The 25,767-nt window shown below is 45.2% G+C and overlaps 1 protein-coding gene across 1 annotated transcript in view; it reads left to right on the top strand.

Moving 5' to 3' along the window:
* Window positions 1-25,767, top strand: part of TNRC6C (trinucleotide repeat containing adaptor 6C) — a gene marked incomplete at its 3' end in the record, with an annotated part of 85,269 nt that overhangs the window by 35,571 nt on the left and 23,931 nt on the right. The window contains exons 4-6 of the mRNA XM_079544457.1: window positions 1,009-1,338; window positions 16,478-19,069; window positions 25,033-25,242. Of these exons, the coding sequence (XP_079400583.1) occupies window positions 1,009-1,338; window positions 16,478-19,069; window positions 25,033-25,242 (3,132 nt within the window). The remainder of the gene's footprint in view (window positions 1-1,008; window positions 1,339-16,477; window positions 19,070-25,032; window positions 25,243-25,767) is intronic.

The following is a 25,767-nucleotide window of genomic DNA, read 5'->3' as shown; positions in this document are numbered from 1 at the left end:
GTGCACACCCTGATGGTCTTCTGTGAGACAGGATGAGGGAGGATCCTCCAGAAATAGAGCTGTTGAGGCATGGGAGTTGTGCTGCTTAGTCACTCTTTCTAATTAAAGGAAATAATTATGATCAGATTTTTAATCATAACTTTTGAAAACATGCACCCCGCATCTTTAAGTATGATGACATATTTTGTACTATAATTCTTGAATAGAACAGATTGACGCATCAGTATAGTCACAGAGTGTGTGCACATCTGTCTGAATCTACATCGAGTAAAGCAGAAGTAAAGAAAATTAATCCTGAAGATCAATCTTGGCTTTTACTACCTAGAATTCCCCCTGCTGTAGTGCACGCTTCTTTTCAATTCACGTTCTAAACTTCGCATTTCCCAGCATGCTGCTGCTTCACCATCACCATCACTCTCAGCTTTAAAAAAAAGAGCCCTGTGAGCTCTTTTGAGCCCAGGTCTCATTCAGTAATCAATTTTCCTTACGTGGTTTGAGAGCAGCAGCAGCCTTTTCTATCATCCTCTTGTTTGTTGGGTTCCTATTTCCTCTTTTGGGGTAAGTACTGTTAGACATCTTAGAAATCACAGAATGCTTTGGGTTGGAAGGAACCTCAAGGATCATGAATCTCCAACCCCTGCCACATGCAGGGCCACCAACCTCCACATTTAATGCTAGACCAGGCTGCCCAGGGCCCCATCCAGTCTGGCCTCAAACACCTCCAGGGACGGGGCATCCACAGCCTCCCTGGGCAGCTGTTCCAGCACCTCACCACTCTCACAGTAAAGAACTTCCCCCTGACATCCAACCTCAATCTTCTCTCTCTGAACTTCAAACCATTTCCCCTTGTCCTGCAGTTATCAACCCTTTCAAAGAGTTGATTCCCCTCCTGTTTGCAGGCTCCCTTTAGGTATTGAAAGGCTGCCATGAGGTCATCCCAAATCTTAGAAAAGCTATTTTTCCTCGATATTAAATGATGGTGATGATTATTATCATTTTCTTCCACAGTGCCAGAACCTATTAAGACCAGTTTAAGCCAGCCCCAACCTGCCGGTACCGGTACCAGTACTTCCACCAGCACTATCACCAACAGCAGCAATGGCAAGCGTGCATCTGCTAACGGGCAGCAGCCAGCCGCGTCCCGCTACCTGCCCCGCGAGGTGCCTCCACGCTTCCGCCAGCAAGAACAGAAGCAGCTCTTAAAGAGAGGGCAGCCGCTGCCCACCGGGACTCTGAGCAGCAGCAGCAGCCCGGCGCAAGGCACTGGGCCAGCAGGGGCGAGTCCTCCCCCACAGCCAGGGCCGGGAGGACAGCATCATCCCAGTAAGACCCAAGCAGGTAAGAGCCGAGAGCCGGGACCCGCCATCGCTGTGGGCACGGCCGTGGTGTGGGAGCTGAAGGGTGCGTGATGTGTCTGAGAAGGTCAGGATTTGAAGTGAAGCGTGTGCTGATCCTCTTTTTTTCTTTCGCAGTTACGAATGAATGTTCTCAGCCCTCATACCCAGTTCTGTAGGTTTACTTTGGATGCTCAGACCTATGGGGTCTTTTTCCAGATTTGTTTTTGGTCCTTGTACTGGCTGTGTTCTCCACAACATGACAACATTCCTGGTGACCAACCCTCGCGAGCACTGTTAATTTGGGTTTTTCCAAGCTTTTGAATATCCCGTTGGCAATTTTAATGATCTTTAAAGAGTTTTGCGTATGTAAATAAAAATTGGGAACTTTGCTTATGTGTTGTGCTGGGACACTTCGGTGCCTCTATATGCTTATGCTCTCAATATTATTTTCATGTAGGGAGAGTAGCTTTTTGGGAAAGGTAGTTCAGTGTCCCAGGCCTTTTCTGCCACTTGGTTCTCTCCTCTGGCAGATGCCTCAACCTCCTTTTGGCCATTGAAGGGAGCACCGTGAGCAGGAAGGCTCTCAGCTGCCTTTCTCTTCTCTGCAGCTGCTGATAAGGAAACAAGAGGCGCTCTCTGCTCAGTTGTCCCTCTGTGCTGGAGACCAGGTAGCTGCCAGGTGGAGAGGAGCTCTGTCAGAAGGTGGTACGGATCACCTTTGTCATCACTGCTGTGTGTGCCGTGTTAGGCAAAGCAGGAGCACTCTGAGCTGCAGTTGTCCATGGCTTAGAAAAACTTATCTGGACTAAGCCACAAGGAGGTTTTTTTGTTGGTTTTTTTTTTTTTTTGTTTTTAGAATTGAATATTAGTAATTTCTGCATGATCTCGAGAGCTGCTCATTATCACTCACTAATGGTGTCAGACATCACAAAATTTTGATCTGAGCTGTCTGCAGTTTTCCCCTCTGGGCATTAGGGAATGTTTCACAAGTTTTGCTGCCTGTGATGCTGAACTCCAGCAGTGAAAATGATTCAGTATTGTCCTTAGAAGTTTTGGTCAGATAAAGAAATAATCTCTTTCAGAAATGCAGCTTTATGGATGCACTTGAAAATATGATTCCACTACTCCCTGGAAGCACAAACCAAAAACAAAACGACTGTGTATTTACATAAAGTGGTTGCAGTTATTTAATTTTTAGAGTGAGGAAGAGGTTCTGTTCCTGAATGCTGGACTATTTGGCTTTAGTGACACAAAAGGTGGTCGGTTCCTACAACTTCCAGCAGCGTTCTCATCCTCTGTACAAGTCACATTCCGCAGGGAAGGTGGCAGGCGTACATGGCTTGTGTTCGAAATGGAGATGTTTCCTAACTGCCACGCTCATCTTCTGTGTTAGTTTGATATGTACCTGTTTGTTGTGTTTTTTGGAGATGTAACTGTTGATACGGTGGAGACAGGGTGAGGAACCCGAGTGGCTCAGGCTGGCTGAGGATCAGTGCTGGCTCGGTGGTAGCGCTCCGAGCATCAGCAGAGATGTATCCCAAATTTCTTTCTTTGATCTTGAAGGAACACACCACGTCTGACGGAACAAAGTCCACTCTAAATCACAACGTAATCCATGAAAGAACTTGCCTGGTAGGAGGGCAGTGCTTGCTCTCTGCCTTTGATCTTGCCAGATGCATTTGCTGTGAAGAAACTGTGAGGTTTTAGACTTCTTTTCCTGACTCCTATTTCAACTTGCTGTATAAAATGAATACTTAATTCTGCTGTTTCTCAGCCTGGCAACTGTTAGCAGATGTTTATACTGTTGAATTAGTTTGTTTTCTTGTGTTTCTGCTACTTCTGTGTCAACTTTTGGGTCAGTTCAGAATACAGTAACAAGTAGTACAAGAGGAGGAATGCAGTAGCATTTCTGCATCCTGTTGTATTTCATATTGCACTAAATGTGTTCATTGGCATCAAATTCTTTGTAGAAGTATGACTGGGAAACGCTGATCTGTTGTCAGCAGGCTGTGATGAGTGCACAGGGCAGAACTCAGGTTGTTTTCTATGTTAAGTCAAACCAAAAGCTTTACAGGGCACCTGAGAAGTTCTGCAGCAGTTCCTGGCGCAGGGAAGGAATTCTCACAAAAGCTACGTGCTTGGCTCACTTTTGTTTTGTTGGGTCTTTTTCCCTCTGCTGACAGCAAGGTTTCATGTTGTGAGACATAAGTGGCTCCATCTTCCTCTTAGAAAACACTTGCTGAATTCAGAGCTCGTTTATGTCTCTTTCCAGCAGGTGGAGCATCATTTCATCCACTGGGAGCAGTTACAGGAGGGAAAAATGCAGCTCAGTTCATAGCACCAGCAGCTGTGCACCTGGCTTCTTTGCGAGGCTGGGACAGGAGTAGTGTCTCATTCCCAAGAGACCTTTGTAGCCAGGAAGTTCTTTGCATCTTGACTGTCTTATTCAAACCTGGTCTGTCTAAATGGCTGCTTCTCCATGCTGAGATGAACATAAAGACAAAAGAAGTGAGGAGTATTCAGGGAAGGCCTAAACCTTTTCAATTCAGCTGTTAGGATTGGAAATATTTTAGGATTTGATATTCTGAAAAACTCCAGCTGTTAACTACGAGTTTTGCATGAAATTCAATTAAAACTGGCTCACATTTTTGTGAATGTGAAAGTAAAGATTTTTTAAAGTGAGCGTTCTTGACTGCGTTTGTCAGCTGGAAGCTTTCCTGCATGTTTTGTTGTCGCTGAGGACTGTATTCCTTTGTCTGTCTCTGGATGTTTCATTTACTGAAAGCTTTGGAAGTAAAAGTTTTCAGAGGAAGGGAAGGAACAACATAATGAAAGGTGCAGGTGAGCACAGATGTCTGATGCACTGGGAATGGGGATTTGGTCTACCTGAGTATCACCTGCATTGTAGCAGGGAGGGCGCTTCACAAGCGTTGCTGCTTCTCTGAGAGGCAGTCAGTGGAACATCCATTGCTGTGGGCCCTCAGAGCCTGAATGCCTGAGCAGAGCTTGTTAGACACGCGCTGGATTCAGTCCAAGCAAGTCTCCGTATGTGGCTTTTTTATGCTTACATTGAGCAGTAGTGGATTTCTTTTGATGGATGACCTGGTATTAATCAGAGAGCCAGGACTGCTGTAAGCTAGCATCTTGTATCCAAAAGATGCTGAATATAAATTCATGCCTGTAGTTTTTATTTTTACAGCGTCGTATTCCTTCAGAGTTAACTTGAAATTATGCAACCACGTTCTTTCCAGGACCTATTTATAGCTATGGAGATACAGGGAAAGCTGTTAGAGAGGCACTGCCAGCCTCTTCACTGTGAAAATTGCCCTATTTTATCTCTTTATTCTCTTATCATCAGTCTCTGTTATCTGCTGCCTTGGCCTATCCAAGACACTTATCAGAACTCTAACTGCAACGTCGTGAATTAAAAAGGATGTTCTGCCAATGTAAGGGAAGTGGAAATTAATGACCACTAATATATTCTTTGTCAGATTTATCATTTGGAAATATCAGTAAAGTGGATGAGAGTGCTGATTTTTTGTTTCCCTTTTAAGGTAATCTGTGAAACATTAACTAAGCAAACTGCTAGGAGAAGATACTGAAACATTTCAAATGGCATAAAATATTTGAGATATCCTTTGAAACAGTCTTTAATTCATTGTTAACTATTATGAAACTGTGTTCGGTAAGAGCATTTTCTGTAGCGTAGTAATTCTTCCAGAACTTTTATCTGAAGCAACAAAGCCTGTTCTCATACTGCTTCTGTAATCCTTTCCAAGATTACAGCAGGGAAAGCTATTGGTGTAATTTACGGGCAGTATTCTAATATCCGCTCTGCTATTTCTACTTAAAGGTGCTGCTGCTTTTTATCTCTTCCCTCCCCACTCGGTCAGCTAACTCTGTATGTGGTGAGCAGCTATCTCCCTTGTTAAGGTACGAGCCGTGGCTGGAATGGCCCTTTTGTCATGTTACCTAATGAAGTTAAGGTAATTTCTGGAAGCTGTCATGGGAGAATGAAAACAACAAGTGATGCACCCTCCTTTGTTTCTTTGCAAGTGATGAAGTTTGTAAAGGAATCTCCAGGCAACCCCTGTGCGTTTGATGGTGGTAAGAGCCAAGATCAAAACAAGTAATCAGGTTCTCTTGAAGATGCCTTTCACTTTTCTGCAGTTCAGCAGCATCAGACCAACATCCATCTCCTCCAGAGAAAAATGCTGTCCTGCAGGAGTTGGGAGCTGCAGTGAAACTTCTGCGCTGCTTTTGTGCTGGCAAGCAGAGGATTTGTGGAACTGATCCATAACATGTGTTTGCAGAGTCTTAAAAGAAATGAAAGCAAGTAATTCATAGAGCAGTCAAAATGAGATGCAACCCACAAGAAGCATTGTGAAAGCTGAAGAGTTGTGCTCTGTTGTTTTCTGGGAGGTGAGAATTTGAGAGCTGTTAATGTATTTTCCTAGCGGGATCTGATGCTGGATTCTACGTTGAAGTTTTTTCTTCTTTTCTTTTTTCTCCTCTGAAGTGAGAAGACTTATTTCCTGTTCTAACATTTCTTTAGCTGCAGTTTGTGTATTCCTTCCTGTAGCACGGTGTGTGCATGTCCAGTAAGTACTGTGGGCAGCTGGGAGCTGCCAGATGCCGTCACGTGGCAGGGTAATTCTTCTTGTTGGCATGTTGGTGTTAGCTTTGCCTTTATGTAACTTTGAGGAGGCAGGAGAAAAGAACCAACCATTGCTGTGCAGATCCATGTCTGATGGATCCAGTTCCATCCTGCCCTGATGTGACATCCTGTGCTTTAACTGTGGGTTGCTCCAGAATTCCTTCTAACAGCGATCATGTAAGGCAGTCACATGAAATTTGGAGAGGTGTTTTAGGGAAAGGTACCATCCTGCATAAAAGCAGTCTGTGTAGTTGGGAAACACAGATAAGCTTTGGTATACAGCTGTATCATCAGATCAGGCAAAGCAATAGGGACCTTCAAACTAAGCATGAGTTTGAGCTCAGTTCAGCTTTTTGTACTTGGTGCTCACTGCAGGTAAGGCGTGTGTGCAGTAGTTTTGGAGCATGCGAATAAAGGATCGTTTCAAGTTTGAAATTAGATTCAGCTTGGTTTCCGGGAGGCTTGGCAAAGAGTTTGGTTTTTAATGAAAAGTGCACATGTGAAAACTGCCTCTATGGAAATGATTAGCTGAACTTTATGGACCCACATTCTGTAATTTTGTTAGCAGAATATCTCTGTTGGCAAAATTGTCCTTGCTTCTCATTGGCAAGTTACTGGAATAAAAATAAACATTTTTCAAAAATTGGTTTTCTTTTTCTGGATCCTTTGTAAAGGATCAGATAAAGGCCTGCAGGAGAGCTGGGAAGGGAGTCCTGGCTGTGGTGAATGGTGATAGAACAGGGGGTGATGGGTTTAAACAGAAAGGGGAGGTGTAGGTGAGATGTGAGGAAGAAGTTTACTCAGAGGATGTAAGCTCCAGATTTGGCTGTTTCTTCTTTCTTCATCATTACCTCTGTGAAAGACAACTGTGTATAACAAATACGTGATGCTTATTTACAAATACTTTTGGTTTTGCATCACTCGACAAGGTGTTGGTTGTAATTTGCAGAGCAGTTCCCTGTACAACTCATTCACAAGTTCATCACACTGCAGTTATGTAAAAGCTTTTCTATTAGAATGGTGAAATTTTATGTTCTGATGTTAGTTGAGAAAACAGAAACCACCATTTTTTTTTAATTAATCCTTTTGCTGGTAATGTCATTTAGTTAGCATTGTAAAAGGATGCACAGGTACCTGAGCAGGCTGCAGGAATGGTGGCTGTGCTTCCTTCTTGTTTTGCTCCTCAAGGCGTTGTTCAGCATTCAGCAGTGCTTCACTCCATGTTGTCCAAGCTCACTTGTGTCAGGTGTATGTTTAGGCCAGAGGAAGCTTAAAAACATGGTGCAAGGAGGAAAACACGCAGTTGGCATGGAGGTGGGATCCAGCCAGTAGGTGCTGTCTGGGATTTAGTCCCAAGTGGTTAATATCTTCTGAAATACAGTGATGGCAAGGTCTGTGGGGAGTGAGTCACAGCTAGCAAAGGTTTTTGTCTCCCATGTAAATTTCCCTAAAATCCATACAATGCCTTCAGTGCCAATGGAAAAGTAGCAGGCTTAGTGTAGCATAAATATGGGCCTTATGAATGAAAAATGATGGCTAAAACTCATCAGCAAACTAATCTTTGGAATGAATTTTTCTGTGTTGTGTATGTTCTCTGACACCGGGCAGCAGAGCATGAAAAATAAATCTGCTGTTTCAAATCTATTTGACAGCGATTGGAATTTTTCACCGGGAGAAGGAGAAATAGAAATCTGTAAAAGGGATGAATAACTGAAACACCTTTATGTTTTGCTGCCCTCCTTTTCAAAGAACACGGCTGTGCAAAAACATCATGAATCAAAAGGCCAACGCATTTGCTTTGGAATCAGTAGGTCTGTACCCTATCTGTAGTTTTCCTGTAGAAGGCTGTGATTTAGTGGTAGTCAGATAAATAAACTGTCCAAGTGTCTGTTGGGAAAGAACATCGAGAGACAAAGAGTCTGGCAGGTTTCTGTAATGTGCAGATGGCAGTTTCCTGACAAAGCATGTCGAGAGACCGAGCTGCAGGATAAGCAAAGGGCAGAAAGCAACTACTGAGGTCAGACTGAGCAGGGAATGGGAATGTGGTCCTGGGGAAGGAGCAGTGAGAAAGTAACGTCGTGTGGAAAGTGATGGAGAGGTAAATTCATGCAGCTCAGGAGAAAATACTGCAAGAAACAAACTTAGCAAAGCAGTTTGTGGGTATTGGGGGAAAAAATGGACAAAAAGACAGCATTTTCTTACATAATACAAGGAAGGCTAAGGGAACTGGTGTGATGTTCAATAGGGAGACCCGTTAATAGATGGCATCAAGAATACTTTGTGTCTTCTCCCTCATCTGTAAGGTGATACATGGCTTAAAACTAAGGCTGTAGTGAGTTAGAATGCTTACATAAGTGCTTCAGATTGTATGGAACAGATGGAATCGATCGCTGAGAATACAGTGAGGATGTGTTGGAGCAGTGTTGTCTCACTGGCTCTTTGAGTGTTTGAGGGCTACAGAACAGAAAAATGAAATAAACAGTTTTTAAAAGCACAAAAGGAGGAATTATAGATATGTCGGTGCAGTCCTCTAGGACAGAACTAGAAAAAATAACCAAAGCAGCTATTTCAATACATGTAGAACATCACAGAGAAGCAAGAGCAGAGCCAGCATGGGTTTATGGAGAGCAAATCATGTCAGAGGAGAGCAGTTCGCTGTCAGAGCCGAGCAACAGGCATTGCAAAACAGGAGGGAATAATGTCATAAAGTCTGTGTCTGGCTTTTGACAGTGCCTCAGAAGGCTTTGGCATGATGGATGTGTGCTGTTGTAAATAAGTGAGAAGGATAAGATTAAATTACTGTAAGATCGGTGATAGCTGCTCAGAAGGGTGCAGGCACAGAGTGGCTATCAGCCCTAAACTGACAAAATTAAGTTTTGAGATAGAAAATTTGTCCTCTCTGGTATTTGCATCAGTCATTTGGCTGTGAACAACAGCCTTCATTAAGTTTTTGAATGATGCCAAACTGGAGAAGAATGTGAGACAACCGGAAGACAAAACAGCGGTGACAAAATTGTGCAATCAAATAAGAAGCAAAGAAAAGGGGAAGGTTCTTTATTTTCTCAGGAACAGCTGGGTACAGAAATACGATTACGTGAGAAATGTGCTGCAGAAATAGATCTGGAGTTGGTCACAGGAGGTGAACCTGACGAAGAGTATCACAGACTGAAGGGAAGACGCAGTGTGCTGAGGTCTGGCTCCAGGAGGCACGTGTGCTCAGCCTTGAGGAGTGGGACATCGAGTCCAGGCTGGGATGCTGTGCAGTCAGAGGTGAACTCACTGGAGAAGGAGTAGAGGAATGCACTAGGAGTGAGAAGAGCTCGGGAACAAGATTGCAAGCAGTGAGGCAACTGGGACGGCTAAGCCTAGAGAAAGCAGTGGAGTTAAGAATGCAGGAATTCCTAACTGACTGCTGCAAGGACAAAAATGGTATGTTCTGTATGGCTGTGGTGCATCAGATGAGAAATAATGGGCTTAGATTTCAGCAAGGAAGATGAGGGGCACACATTGGGAAAAACCTGCCAGTGCAAAAGCTGTCTCAAAAAGTGAGATGGAGTAGCTGGGGATCTGCAGTCTGATGTTCATGGGCTTCACTGGTAGGTTGAAGAGACATCATTTGGTGTCTGTGGGAATCGTTGCTTAGCTCAGTTGGGAGGTCATAACCTCTCACATCTTCAGTTTTTGCCTTTGGGTGCCCACAGTGACTCCTGGCGCTACAGGATGTGTTGGGAGTTGGGACACGGGGTGTCCTTGGGTTCTGCATGGCCTTACTGCTCCCTGCCCCATGAGTTGGTACCACTGATAAGCACTGCCTCCATCACTTGAAGGAGATTGTAGGAGAAGATTCGCTATATTTTTGAGGAAAATTACAAGGCCTTCAAAAACGTGCCTTACATTCTCCTCAGGTTTAATATATTTTAACTAAGGAAAATTTCTAGCAGGTGTAGCTGCTGCTGTTAAGAGAATATAACCATTCACCACAGAATTTTGACCTTTAAGGTGGTTGCAAGATTGACTCTTAGGCTCCTCTTCCCATTCCATTTGAGAGCGTTTTCTGGGTGAAGCAGAGAGATTTCATTGGTGTTCATCAGTTGTTTTTAAAATGAAGTCGAACCCATCCAGCATTCAGACAGCGCTGCACAGAAGCAGGGAGCAAATGTCTTCATGGGGAGCCTGGCTATTTTCAGGAGTGCTTCAGCGGAGCAGCTCTGCAGCCAGGAATAGCAGCAGCGATTGTGCTGTGGTGGTGAAGTGGCAGCAATTCAGAGCACAGAGCCAAACCCTTAAAGAGCCATCGGTTTGTGTGTGCGACCCAGGGCGAACCGAGAGCCTTCTGACAAACACCTGACAGGAATGGAAGCGGCAGATTTACAGTGTGCTGTGCAATTAGTATGGATTTGGGACAGAGCGGAGGAAGAGAAGGGAAACGGGGAGGGGGAATAATGGTGAAGTGCGCTGGAACGCTGTGTGTAAATGAGCCGTGTGGATTTTTGTGCAGAAGATCTCCACGCTGCTCTTATATAACGTGTGATGTTATGTTGGCTGCGCCCTCCCCTTTATGTGCTGCGTTCATATGGGCAAAGACAAGCAGGGCGGCTGCTGCCGTTCCCCTCCCGCAGCCGAGCTGCATTGTCTGGGCAGCGTACAAACAGCCGGGGCTGTGATTAATATGCCCTGCTGTTTGCTGCCTGCATCGCTGCGAGATAGAGGCAGGGAAGTAATTAAGAGCCTGGCGGCGGGCCAATACACATATGGGACTTGTTCTGAGCGGGAGGAGGAATGGAGGAGGAGGAGGAGGAGGAAGGCGGGAGGCAGCGCTGGCACCGCACGCCCGCGCTTTTGGCTGACTTTCAAAAAACCAGAAGAAAAGCGGCCGGAGCGCTAATTGTAGCCGGGTCCTGAAGTGAAAATGTTTTGTGACAATTGCAAGAATTTAAAGAGGAAGGAAGATCGGTTTAGTGTCAGCTGCAATTAGATAATCAAAGCTCAGAAGCACCGTTCGGCTGGGGCCGGGCCCAACCTGCAGGCAGGCCCCGCGCAGCGCGGCACGGCGCGACTCCTGGCAGCGCTACAGGATGAGGCTCAGGCTGCACACAGCCGACATATTGCAGCGCAGGACGTAGATCAGGAGCAGCTCTGCACGCAATGTAGCGACTCCTAGGATGGTTGGGCGGCTCCTTGCTTCAGGTATTTCGTTACCCGTCAGCCCTTCTTAGAGCCAAAGGGGGAGAGGAAAGCAAAACAACAACAACAAAAAAACGGAACCCTAACCCTGAGAAAACAGCATCTGCTGCTGTTAAATCAATTTATTACATAACGTTTCAGGGAGAGAGCAGCAGCAGCGCGGCGTGCTCAGCTCTTGGCTGCGTTTCAGGTTTGATAAAATGGCGTCTCCGCAGCGAGCCGTGCGCCGGGCAGAGCTCCGAGCTGAGCTGTGTGCTGTGCCATCCTGTGCACAGCGCTGTGTGTTTCGTGCTTGTTGTCGTGAATGTGTTTGAAAGGGTCTGGCATCAGAGGAAATGAGCGACGTGTTTGTGTCGTAGTGCAGAGAATTGGAACGTGCTGTCGGGCTTTCCCACTTGTGTGCTTAGCTGGGCTTCGTTTTAAAGTAAAGCTGTTGTGTTTGGTGCTTCCATCTTTTGTCTGCCTTAACTCATGATGTATGGGTCTCAGGAGTTCAGCTTGTTGGCATTTAGGGGACAGCAAGGCGCATCAGGTAGAGGACAGCTTCCAGATCTGCCCTCAGCCCCGGGCAGGGAATGGCAGGGCTGGATGTGGCAGGTAACCGAGAGCCTGTGAACCCAGGGCTATTGTGCTGACTAACATGCACTGAGAAATACAGCCAGGAGTAAGAAGAGGGGAATCTGTTTTGTTTGTTCTGCTTTAAATCAAATCTGTACTTATTAATAAGATTCTCATTAAAAATTTATCCGAGGCGGTGCCGTTTTGCACCTCCCTCTTACTTCGGTTCGTAAATCAGCTGAATGTTAAATTATAGCTGAAGGTGTGTAATTGTGCTGCGTGTTGTTCAAAGTAATTACTGCGATGGAAGTTATAAAGATAGAGCTCAAAACAGCAACAAAACAGCAGCGAGGAATATGATTGCAAACAGTGTTTTCAGATAAAAGTGTTTGCCTTCCTGCAAGCCGTGCACTTTGCTTTTAGAGAAATGCATGCAACAGCTCCTCACCTTTTGCTCTGCTCGTACTTTACATTTGCGGACTATGTAAGCAGTTACCTGATTTTGGAGTTATTTGTTTATGTTAACATAAGGAGAAACATTTTCTGAACTGCAGCGTGTGAACCCAGCCAGCTGCAGTGCTTAATAGCAGGGATCTCTTCCTGCCCCGTTACGTTGCAAAAACAAAACTCAGTCACCTGCTGCTTATTGGTAGCCCTGGTCAAAGCTGTGCGATTTTCTGGTAGCCAGCATGCCAGGAGTTTGACTCAATTTGTTGTGAGTTTTGGTTGTGTTTTGCGTATTTTGTTGTTGTTTCAGTTTTTAATTAACAAGAAGTGCTGTTAATCTCAGCGTTATGTTAGTTTTCTTTCCTGATTACTGGAGGTTTTGTTAGCCAAGAGAACTGTATTTCACAAAGGACGTGTAGTGAAGATTTCCAGGCACAAAGTGTTGGTGGTAACAGCGGTTGGACCTGGCGGTGCAGCAGCAGTGCTGACATGAGGTGTGTGCTTCTCATCTCCTACTGCTCTGCTCGCAATGGCAGCTCCCAGGAAGGATGGTGATGCTCCTGGCAGGCTGGGTGCTTTACTTCAGAGCTTTGCAGGAGTAAAGAGGAACTGCTTTTTAAGTACTGGCATTTTATTGGTTTTCCCATTCCAGCCTTAACAGCTTATAAAATAAAGCCATGGCAGTTTTTGTGGAGACGTGGTTTCCTAGAGAGTCAGAGGAGATTTTTGTGTTCAAAGGAAACCCCGAACAAACAACAAAAAAATTACCCCAAGATTTAATCGTATAAAAATATTTTCCTTTCATTATTTCTCCCGTTGGTGTAAAATCCTTGTGGGCTAAGTGTAACTTTGCTGCTAACTTTGCTGCTCTCGGGTTATTTGCTTTGTAGGATTGAACTGCTTTTAGGTTAGAGAAAATGGAAAAATGTCCTTTGGATGTTTGCTTCTGGAAGCCTTGTGTAAGAACACTTTTTTGGGAGCTTGTTCTGTGCTGGAAGTGCGTTATCTTTGTTTAGCAGCAAAGTAACAGCTCTCGCAACTTGCTGTTTATTTTGTGGGTTTTTAATCTGTCCCTTTCTTACTGTTTTTATAGCAGCGCTCGGTGTTAAAAGCAATTGCTGCAGTACTTTTTGGGAGGCTGTGAAGCTGCTGTCTCTGGAAAATGTTGCCTGTCTGGGGCTGGAAGAAAGCTGTAACTTCCCAGCAGCTCCTGCAGCTCGTTTGTTAAGGCAGGTCATCAGGTCCCTGCTAGCTGCCCTCGTGTTGTAACAGATGTGAAAGCAGAGGTTCAGACCCCAGAAGCTGAAGGGAAGCAGGCAGAGCTTGTTGCTCATAGCTTTTGGGAGCAGCTTCTGTCTGGAATCTGCAAGGAACCATCCCTGAGTGCATTTTTCTTTCGTTGTTTTGTTGTTGTTGTTTTTAATTTGATAGCCCTGCTGCAGCACACGTCACACTGGGAAGGGCTGGATTTAGATTTGACCACTTTGTTTTTTGGGCATGTTCCTTGTGAGAGCTGCCAGCCTGAATCCCTGCCGAATCCGGAGCAGGGAGCGAGCAGCACAGGGTAGTGTTAGAGCTGCTGTTAGTGGGAGCACTGTATGCTGTGCACTGGAATTAGCACAATCCTTATCGAAGGAACCTCTTTCAGATTAGTCAGTGGTTGCTGTTGTTGTGGCCATAATCTGAATCCTGGCAACCACGCTTTTGGAAAGGAGCAAATACTGATTTGCAAGCCCTCTGAAAGTGGAATGTTTCTGAGCTGCATGCGTGCTGCTTTCTGGAGCCAGACGTGTGATGCTGCCCCAGCAGTGTGCTCAGCCCAGCTGCAGTACCTGACTGTTCTGGAATGGTTAGCTCTTACTCTGTGTAATTCTCCCCCTTCCTGCTTTGGTTTGTCCGTTTCTCCGGCTGCTCTTCCAAATCCCACTACTCATGCAATGAACCATTTTGCTCCCTGCTGAGGAATCTTTGGAAGCTGTTTTCTTGTTCTTCCTGCCATCCGTGTGCACGGTGAGCCCTGTGCAGGTGCTGTGCCCTTTCCCTCAGCCTGCCCTGCACAGCACTGCTCTGCTCCTGCACTTGCAGGTGGAGCTTCAGGTTCAGCTTTTGTGAGACCTTTTTATTGAAGCTGTATTTCTAGCCGCTTTTAAATCTTCTTGACATGCCAGAAACATACTGCTGAAGCTCACCACCCACTGTGCTGAAAAAAAATCACACACAACTCCTCTTATCTGATTCCTTGGTTACCTCAACTTCTTATCTGCTGGCCTTGGCTGCTGCAGCTTTTTTCCTTTGTTTGTTTCTGCTCTGCTCCGAATGCTGCTTGGCTCATATTTTTGACCCCGTCAACCCAGTTTGGGTCATTTTGCAAGCTTCCTTTCTCTTTCTCTGCCTTATCTGGGATTCTGGGCTCTGTTTAACACCTTCGTAGATTATCAGGTAAATTTTCTGCCTTCTTCCTCAGCTCTGTAAGCGGTCAGTTTCGTGCAGGTGTAACGTGAATGCTTTCCTTCTTGCTGGCCATTGCATGTGGGGGCAGTAATCCGCATTGTCTAACCAGATGCTTCATATTCTCTTGTCAGTTTGTCCTGTAAATGCCCATTGTTTGGGTCTTTCTGTGAACACCAGGCATGTCCTGGCATTGTGAGCAGACAGGCAGTGAGCTAAGGCTGTGTTCCCATCCTTGCTTTAAAGTGTCTCCAGTTGGTTTTGAGATGAGATGCCGTCTGTCCTGGGTTAGTGCGTTCGTTGTATGCCGATAACCTGCGTGAGGCAGCTTAATAATCACAGCTCTCGCTTGCAAAGCCACAGGTGAAACGTGTGAATAATGAGACTTTGTTCAGGAGAGCTTTTTCTATTCTTGGAATAATTTTTTCACAGTGTTGGAGGAGTACCTTTAATTGGAAGCAGTTGGAGGAGCTAATCACACCAAAATATTTGTGATTCAAATCAATGCATATTAGTCATCCACTGTTAAACAGCTTATTTGGGAGGTTTGTTGTATACATCTTACCCTCAGAACAGTCTTGCACTTCTTACTCGAATCTGATGTAGATTAATTGGTTGTAAAAATCAAAGTCATGTTAGTACAGATTTACGACAAGTAAAAATAATTGGCATCCAAAATGTGTAACGTATAGCTGCTTTCTTTAGATCAGCAGTTGGAAGAAGTGTTGTGCAGGTGGCCTCCACCATGTATCCCCAGGATGGGACTGAATTACTTGCCGTGAGGTTCCCATTAAAAGAAACTAAAAGGAGAAATCTCTACCAAAGACCTTTGATAGAGAGCGATTGGGATGGAAAGTAAAAGCAAAAACTGGACTAAGCTGGAGTCCTTAGTCTGAAAATGGTTGTGGCTTTCAGTATCATTTCGCACCCTAGCAAGCAATTAGGGGTTCAAGAGCTTCTTTAGAAATTGTTTGGTTAGCATCTTTGTTTGAGGGTAGGTATGTGGTGTGTATTACATGAGGCATGTCCCCTGAAGACCGCCTTCTGAATATCTGTGCAGTACAGCATTAGTTTCATTGGGTGGGGGGTGGACTTTGGACGTACTTTGGATGATATGTGCAGCTAAAAAGCACATCTAAATCCCTTGTAAATCCTTTAAGAGCTGATTTTCTTGACCAAACTATTACTGTGAAACGCCTGTGTGTTCTCTGCTATAATGTAAAAGTTACAGTAGCAGTGTTTGAATGCATAATTGATGCTGTGTAGTGAAGATGGCTGTCAGTGTTTGTTCCTTTATTTACAGGAAGGGCTGAGAATGTAAATGAAGTGTGAATGGAGCGTGTGGATGCTGTTGTGGCTGCAATGTGTGTAATGGCAGGAGGACGTTTTACATTTTTCTACTGGGTGCTCTGAGAACTGAGTCAAAAAATAAATTTCACAGATCATCTTCTGTGTTTTTCACAAATTTGCTTCTTAGATTTTTTCATGGAAGTCATTGTGTTTGCTATCTCTATTTATAGTGTGTATTATTATTTTTATTATATACCACTGCATGTAAAATGTTTTTGTGTCTTCTAGAATGGAATTATTCCATTTTAATTGAGAATTTTAATTTAAAAAAAAAAAAAAACCAGCAGCAACACAAAAAGTCGAAATGTGAACTTGGTATTTAGTTGTACTGAAGAAAATTGCTGTATCATGTTAGAAGACATGCTTGGAATCATAGGACACGTTACATCTCAGTGCAGAGCACAGCATCATAGCTAGTGATGTAAAACTGTAGTTAACTGTGTTTTTGTGGTGCTTGAACCGTGCACTCATTTTCAACCTTTTTGGATCCTTTCAGATCTCAGTCACAGTGGATTGGGAGACCATTATGAAAATTCCCACTGGGGACAGCAGCCCACTTTCAGGAGTGAAGGCAACTGCAGCTGGGATAAAGTGATAATAGACAGGACTGACAAGGAAGCGTGGCCTTCCATCACAGGAGCTGAGACTGAATCTGCCTCAGAATGTACTACAGACACTGACTCTGCCTCCAACTGTGGCTCAGAGAACAGTAGCATGGCTACAGGGAGTGCCCAAGGCAACTTCACTGGACATACAAAGAAAACTAATGGCAATAATGGCGCCAACGGAGCACTCGTCCAAAGCACTTCTAACCAGAGTGCCCTTGGAGCTGGTGGAGCCAATGGTAACGGCAGCTCGGCCAGAGTGTGGGGCATGGCTGCAGGCTCTGGCTCTGGCCTAGCTCATTGCTCTGCCAGCGGTGGGGATGGCAAGATGGACAACATGATTGGAGATGGTAGAAGTCAAAACTGCTGGGGTGCTTCCAACTCAAATGCTGGCATTAATCTTAACCTTAACCCTAATGCCAATCCAGCTGCCTGGCCTGTACTTGGACATGAGGGAACTGTGGGAGCAGGCAACCCTTCCAGTATTTGCAGTCCGGTCAGTGCCATAGGTCAGAACATGGGCAACCAGAATGGGAACCCGACAGGCACCTTAGGTGCTTGGGGAAACTTGCTGCCGCAAGAGAGCACAGAACCACAAACGTCCACTTCTCAGAATGTGTCTTTCAGCGTACAACCTCAGAACCTTAACACTGATGGACCAAATAACACTAACCCCATGAACTCTTCACCAAACCCTATCAATGCAATGCAGACAAATGGACTGCCGAACTGGGGGATGGCTGTTGGTATGGGGGCCATCATCCCGCCCCACCTGCAAGGCCTTCCTGGTGCTAATGGAACATCAGTTTCTCAAGTCAGTGGGGGCAGTGGTGAAGGAATGGGCAGTTCAGTTTGGGGGATGTCCCCGGGTAATCCTGCCGCAGGAAACAGCAATTCTGGGTTCAGTCAGGGGAATGGAGACACTGTGAACTCAGCATTAAGTGCTAAACAAAATGGATCCAGCAGTGCTGTGCAAAAGGAAGGAAACGGAGCGAGTGCTTGGGATTCAGGGCCTCCGTCTGGTCCTGGGGTACTGGCGTGGGGCAGGAGCAGTGGCAACAGCGGTGTTGGTAGTGTGCATTCTGGAGCTTGGGGCCACCCCAACCGTAACGCCAGTAACGGTGTCAATGGTGAATGGGTCAAGCCCCCAAACCAGCATTCCAATAGCGACATCAATGGGAAAGGATCAACGGGGTGGGATAGCTCTAGTGTTACCAGTCCGAATCCTGCCATGCAGCAGGGCAACGAACAAATAAACTCTTGGGCCAAAGCTGCAGCATCTGGCACCACAGCTAGCGAAGGAAGCAATGACAGCGGTGGAAGTCAAAATGAAGGCAGTACTGGGAGGGAGGGGGCTGCAGAAGGCAGGAGGAGAGACAAAGGGATGATAGACCAAGGGCAAGTTCAGTTGCCAAGAAATGACCTTGACCCCAGGGTCCTGTCCAATACAGGGTGGGGACAGACCCCTGTAAAGCAAAACACTGCCTGGGAATTTGAAGAGTCCCCGAGGTCTGAACGAAAGAATGACAATGGAACGGAGGCCTGGGGTTGTGCAGCTACTCAATCTTCAAACTCAGGGGGGAAGAACGATGGGTCCATCATGAACAGTACAAATACCTCTTCAGTATCTGGGTGGGTCAACTCTCCACCTGCAGCTGTTCCAACAAATACAGGTTGGGGAGACAATAACAACAAAGCACCAAATGGCCCAGGGGGGTGGGGAGAGTCAGCAAGCTCTACTACTGTTAATAATGCTGCTGCTGCCAAAAGCGGCCACACTTGGAGTGGGACCGCAAATCAGGAGGACAAATCACCTACCTGGGGTGAACCTCAGAAACCCAAATCTCAAAACTGGGGAGACGGACAGAAATCAAATCCGAGCTGGACTTCAGGAGGTGGAGATTGGACAGATTCATCGTCTGTTCCTGGACACTTGGGTGATGGGAAGAAGAATGGATCTGGGTGGGATTCTGACAGTAGGTCAGGGTCTGGATGGAATGATTCCACGAGGTCTGGGACCAGTGGGTGGGGAAATGGCACAAACAGCAAGGCTAATACAGGTACAAGTTGGGGGGAATCTTTAAAGCCAGGCCCCCAACAAAATTGGGCTAATAAACCCCAGGACAACAGTGTGAGTAACTGGGGTGGAGCTGCTTCTGTAAAACAGACGGGGTCGGGGTGGGTTGGTGGGCCAGTGCCAGCCAAACAAAAAGAGAACTGTGAGGCAACTGGCTGGGAAGAGCCATCTCCACCGTCCATTCGCCGCAAGATGGAGATCGATGATGGTACCTCGGCTTGGGGCGACCCAAATTACAACAACAACAAGACTGTAAACATGTGGGATAGAAATAATCCTATCATTCAGAGCAGTACCACAACCAATACCACCACCACTAGCACCATTATCAACACAAACATGGTTGAACCTCAGCCATCGCACCAGTCAAGTGCCCAGCCGAACCGGTCCCCGCTGCTTGGCCCAGGTATGACAGCACTTTTGTAAGCTCCATTATACCGGTACCAGCATTACTGAATGCTGTATGGCCTGCTCACTGTGTAGCTGGGTGGTAAAGATAGGAATGCTCTGTTTATATCATGGCGTAAATGTTTGTATGTACTCTGAAACAGCGGTGTGAGCCGCTTGCCTTGAGTACAGAACCCATAGAACCTGGCAGACACATTTCCAAAGTCCAAACTCCTCATTTCCAGTTCTTTCTAGACACAGGCATGGTATTTTGTGTTTCTGCCAATTTCTACTGCCTGCCGTCATCTTTTTGGCAGCGCTGCTCCGATGAATCTGAGAATAGTTGCAGTGTGCTTGCAGCATGTCCTGGTGAGCCATTTCCTGAACTGTGTGTCTGGGTGAACCCGCTGGCTTTACCTTTGTGCTGTAGAGATTTTTTTGGGGAGTAGCACCAGAGAGAAGGCCGGCTGGCTGTGCAGGGAAAGTCAGGGAAGCTCTAGGCAGTATCAGGCCACTGAAGCTCTGGGTGCTTGGCACGTTGGTCCATATTTTCATTGTAAGGTCTTTCACCGTTCGTTAGCACCGTCCGCTCTTGGAGAGCTGGATGTCTTCTTGCTAACCTCTCTTCTGTTATTTGTCTTCTCTTACTATTACTCAGTCTTTATTCTTGTTTAGACGCTGAGCATCTGTTTCTTTTCCACAAACCCTATCTCTTGGCAGCAGATGTTTTTTTGGCTGTTGCGTGAATCCAGCCTGGTGCTGTTTCTTCTGTTTGCTGTCATTTGTGGAGAAATGGTTCTCTTCCATCCTTCAGGTCTCAAGCATGGACTGCAGCCTGGGCTTTTATGAGGTTCTCGTAAAGCTGGATTGGTTAAAGATGTTAATATTCAGGGTGGCTGAAAAAAGCCATTCCACTCCAGTTCTGTTCCAGAGACAAGGTTTTAAGCGTTGTTTGTCTGAGAAGAGCTTGGGATTTTTTCTAATGGAAGAGAAGGTGCTGTTGTAGACGAGCAGCAAAGAATAAAAACAGGGGGGAGGTACAGAGAAAAAATTGTTTAGAGGACAGGTATTTAAATAAATGTCACTGGAGGCCCTGCTCTGTGTCTCAACCACAGACATCTCAAATCCAATCTTGCAGTGCTCTTTAATATTTCTCGTTTGATTTTGTGTCCAAGTTTTTGTTTTGTCTTGGCCATGCCTAAATATTGGCTTTCTAACTGTGCTTCTCTCCAAGTGAGATTTGTTCTCCTCCTTTTATTGCCATCATTTTTTTTTCTTTGATGTTGTGAAATAATTCAAACTTAATGTAATGTCTCTGTAAAAATAGTCTCATGTTCCTTACTCCGGTCAAATATTTTAACAGTTGAGGATGTCTGTTTTTGTCAAATAATGTGCTCCAGAAAGAGGAATCCTGTAAGAGGTTTGTACGTGGCCACGCTCCATTTACCATTTACCTTAAACTTATTTCATCTGTATTGAGACCTTCAGCCATGAAACTGAGATCTACCATTTCTGGGGTATAGCAAAGGTGTCCTTTCTTAGCGTGGGTTGGTTGGTTGGTTCTCCCCCCACAAGCTGATTTTTGGATGATTCCATGTGTTTCTGAAACTCTTGCTGTGCAGCGGTGCCTCTCAGAGATGGTAGCAAAGGAAGGGTTTCTTGGAAGCAGTGTGGTTGTGCAGTCAGAAATGCATATTAATTTGAAGCCACCCACTCAGGATGCCACATGACTTGGTTGAAGTGACCGCATTTTGCGTCTTGCAAAGATTTTCATTAGAAATAAGATGTTCTAAGATACTAAACCAGAACAACTTTCAGAATGTAATCAAGGTAGAATGCAAGAAAAAAGGATTAAGAAGAAAAAAAAGAAGTAAATAATGAGTGATTTTCCTTCCTCACAGACAGCAGTGAGATGCAGGGTGCTGTCATACCATGTAATGCTATTCTTTTTAACCCCAATTACCCTTCCAATTGATGGGGAATATCCCTTTCCAACCTGTGCAGCAGGGGAAACAAGTCCTGTAGCCAGGACACTTCTGTGAACCAAAGGCACATTTTTCCAACACGTCTGTTATTTCTGTGCAAAGCTTGATTGTATAATTAAAGGCTGTGCCTTAGGGCATAGGTAAGTGCTCATCTGAGATCTTCCAGCATTTGAACTGAGTAGTTACCACTGGAATTTGGTCTTCCACATGGATCGTGATGTGCTTTGCCAGTCATGGTTATCATTTATTGCAGGGAATGGCTCAGGGAATAAGGAATCCCCGTTCTGTTCCTGCCTCAGTAGGGAAGCCCGTTGTGTAGCTGTAGGATGGCACAGTCACACACTGACAACCAAGAGGTGGCTCGTGGTTTTGCTGTACAGAACTAGGTAATGATTCATAAAAGAGTAGCAGTTCCTTTTGAAATAGAAGTTTATGCTTTGTTAGCTCAGAAATGCAGGCCAAGTTACAGCCTTGTTATTCGAGTTGTCACCCATCCTCAGAAATTCTCAACATTCTTTGCAGAGCTTAAAAGCTGTTGATGGGAAGCAGATGTTGGTACGCACTTCATGAAACGCATCGTGCTCTGAGAGGAGTTTCTTTTTGTGTTGTAGATAAATGCACACAAAAACCAGGATAGATAAATGTGATAAATGTACTCCTTTCTGGTTGTAGGAGCTCCTTCCCAAGCCAGCGGTGGGTTGTTCAGAAAGACAAAGTGACAAAACAGGGATGAGTGAGAAAGAGATTTTTGGATCCCAAGCAGTGAGAGATCTTTCCTGCAAATGCTAGGAAGGGCTGGATGCTCTCCTGTGAGAGGGGAGATATTGGAGGCAGACTGACAGGATTCCAGCAGCCAGGCCTCCATCTGAGCAAGGAAGCCAGTCGAAGATAACGCAGGCTTTCCTGTGGAGATTTCATGTTGAAAATCAGAGCCTGGAGAATGAGCAGCTCAACTTTGGAAAAATCTAAATGAAGTCTGAATTCTTCTGCTGCTTCTGCGATCTCCTGCTGTTCTGCTGGGAGCAGCTCCAGTGCCACTTGCAGTCTGTGATTTCCATGGAACAAAAGATGGGAGCAGTGCATCACCCTTTGAACTTCCATCCACTCCTTCAGGGCGCTCATTTAGAACCTAAAATCCAGTTGTGGGTACTCAGCTCCCTGACAGTTCTGTTCTGGGAGATGGCCAGGTGTTGCTGAGAAACCTGACCTCTGCTTTCTTGCAGCCATGACTTTGCTGAGAGCCAACTAAGAGCTTTCCCAGTGCCGAGCCATGCAAGAAGGCACTGAGCCCCACTGCATGAAGCTAGCAGGAGATGGGACCTGAGGTTAAAGGGTGCAGGAACCTTCCCGTGGCTGCATACATGGGTATATGGTGCTGCAGCTTGTTTATTTGCTGCGTGAGACTAATGATACACTATCTTTTTTTCTCCTAAATCTCTTCCATCTCCATCTGCATAAGGCTCTCATACTTCAGTTTGCCTCACTGTAGTCATACGCTCTGCTATATATCACAGGCCAAACGACTTCAAGGAGAACAGTTTCTATCATCTAAATGGCTATAGGGTTATTTTGAGGGAAAACAACTGCATCCTGCCATAACTCAGTTAACATTTCACTTTCCCTTGAGGATTTCCTGTTGGCTGAGGCCCAATGTTAATTATGTTTTTATTTCTATAAAACAAAACTCTGCCAATGTGGCCGTATTCATTACTCACTGTGATCTCTTTGTTTCTTGCAATTCTAACAGTTGAAAAAGTGCAGTATTAATGCTTCACTTTCTTGCCAAGGAGCCCTTTAGCAAAGGTTATGCTGTTGCAAAACAGCATTCATGCAGAGACATTTGTTTGTAGTTTTATTTTTTGTTTTAAAAGCATGGGGCTTTTTCTTAGAAAAGCCTACATGTGTGTTGTTTTCAGAGAGGAAAATAGTAAGAATTTTTGAAAGCGGAAGACTAGCTCAGATTTGAGACAGTTACAAAGGTGTTTTGCTTCCCTAGGGCTGTGTAAGGGAGCTTGGAAGTAGCTTTGTGTGTTGCTTCAGCCCTCTGCAATAACATTTGGGATCTGCTGCACTGGGACTGCAGGCTCTTTGAACTTACGTCTGTTTCAGATACGACTCATGCTAGATGTTGTAAAAATCCAGGAAAAACCTCATTAACAAATCACTCTTCTGGAGGCTGCAGAGCAAGTATCTTCTTTCCACTTCAGGATTTAGCATCTGCTTGAATATGTAACCTTACCTTCCTTGTTAAGTTTGTAAAGCAGAGCCATACAAAGGTAATGCAGACAGTGATGTGAGCAGAGGGGTCCTTACCTCAGAGGGGAAAATGGAGCTAGAATTGGCACGTCTTTGCAGCACTCAGCATCCTTCAGCTTGTATTTGTTTAGTTCCTGCACTGAACTTGATTTGGTGTGACAGTCTGAAAACTTCCATTTAATACATTTTGTTTGGTGTTGGGTGCCTTCAGGCATGATCTTTCAATGAAGCCTGGCTCCCTCGGTGTTTGTAATCCCATATTACTTCTCAGTGCATTTAAAGAACTTAACTTGGACATTGCATGTCCATGGTCTGCACTCGAAATTCAGTGTAGATTAAAGAGCAGCAGCAGGACCAATTCTTTGGAATTCACAGTCTACAGCTTATTACACTTTGCCTTTCTCATACATGAGTTCTGGTTTAAGGCTGATTTTGGGAGCCGAAGTGTTTCCTTCTTAACTAGTCCTGTTTCCATTTTGTGAGCCAGAAGCTACAGATGGGCAGGGCCTTCATTCATTGGAATAAAGCACACGCACTTAAATAACATTCAGCTCCAAAAACGCTTTTCTCAAGTGCTGATGTTCAACAAAACTACTGAACTCCCGAGTGCAACAAAAGAAAGGTTAAAAAAGACCAAAACACAAAACATTGGGACAAAAAAACCCTTTTTGTAAGACATAAGGGACGCATTAAATTCCAACTCCAATTCTGTTGCATTGCTGTGTGTTACTCTGTAGGTTGCAGAAGCCGTTCCTGGCACACACAGCTCCAGCACTAAGCTCAGTGGCACACGGATTTAAGCGCATTACGTTCGAGGCAGACTGAGGCAGCTTCTTTATAGTAGCTTGTGTGTATATGGTAGCTTCTTTATAGTGGCTTTAATGAGTTAAAGTAATACTCTGCAGGAAAGCAGGGGCTGCTACCTGCCAGTCCTCATTCTAATTGCAGTCTTGTCTAGTTCTGCTGTAAAAAAAAAAAAATATATATATAAAATAAAAATTGATTATTGCACAGAGCCTCAGAGAAGGGGGAGACAGTGAACACAGTCAGCCACGAGCTGTAATAAGAGCTTTAGGGAATGTTATCTACATATGTAATCTGTTTTGAAAGTGTTAGCAAGTAAATAATGTCTTGCATACAAGTGTGAGAAAAGAGAAGGACTTTCGAGACTAAACCAAGGAGATTTTTAAATCTACTTCATTATAGACTCATAGAATGGCCTGGGTTGCAAAGGAGCACAGTGCTCATCCAGTTCCAACCCCCTGCTGTGTGCAGGTCACCAACCAGCAGCCCAGGCTGCCCAGAGCCACATCCAGCCTGGCCTTGGATGCCTGCAGGGATGGGGCATCCACAGCCTCCTTGGGCAACCTGTGCCAGTGCCTCACCACCCTGTGTGAAAAACTTCCTCCTAATATCCAACCTAAACCTCCCCTGTCTCAGTTTAAAACCATTCCCCCTTGTCCTATCACTGTCCACCCTTGTAAACAGCTGATCCCTCTATTTATTGAAGTATTAGAAGGCCACAATGAGGTCTCCCCAGAGCCTTCTCTTTTCCAAGCTAAACAATCCCAGTTCCCTCAGTCTTTCTTCATAGGAGAGTTACTAATTATAGTAAGAGTAACTAGTTGTAGTTACTCTATTAGTTTCATGCTCTTTCCAGTTAAAGGCTCGAATAAAATGTCCGACTTTGTAATGACTGACAAAAGAAACCTCATCACTCTTCCTCCTTGCCTCGTTCCAGCAGGCTGGGGAGAAATGCCTAACGTCCACACGAAGAGCGAAGCTTCTTGGGGAGAGCCATCCTCCCCTTCTGCTGCAGTCGATAACGGCACGTCGGCGTGGGGGAAACCCCCCAGCAGTGGGACGGGGTGGGGAGAGAGCCCTGCAGAGCCAGCGGGGACCTACGGCAGAACAGCCGCTCCAGCTGCTGCCCCGGCACTGTGCAAACCAGGTACATGGTGGGCATCGGGCTGGGGATAAAAGAAGGCAAAGGTGTTTGCTGCTGCCAGCATCAGCAGGCAGGGCTTCTCATTCTCTTGTGTGTTTAACTCGGAATTTCTTAATTTCATTTTTGGAACTCGTGTAGGTCTCTCGAAACCTTCTGATACCAGATTCTGATACCAGATTCATTTAAAAGCATGAATTTAACAAACTCGTCCAATAAATTTAAGTGCATTCCTTAAGGGTATTTTTTGCATTCTTTAAGGACAGTACAGTGTAAATAACAGGCATAGGAAAGAAGGAAACTGCAGGACTGAAGGAAACCTGTACTAGGGAGAGAAGAAACTGAGTTCAGTCGAGATAGGATCGACTTTGGTAAGGGAAGAAGCACATGAAAGTGACTGGCCATGATGTCACTCATCCATTAAACTGAAAGACTGGATATATGCTTCAGCTGTTATGGCTGCTCACAGGCTCAGGAGCACCATGAGCTGCTTTCTGGTTCTTGATTTCTAACAAAAGTTATTTGATAAAA

This window comes from Tetrao urogallus (assembly GCF_951394365.1).
Source record: "Tetrao urogallus genome assembly, chromosome: 18".
Lineage (NCBI taxonomy): Eukaryota > Metazoa > Chordata > Aves > Galliformes > Phasianidae > Tetrao > Tetrao urogallus.
Note: the sequence above shows the minus strand (reverse complement) of the source record. Positions and strands in the feature narration are given on the sequence as shown.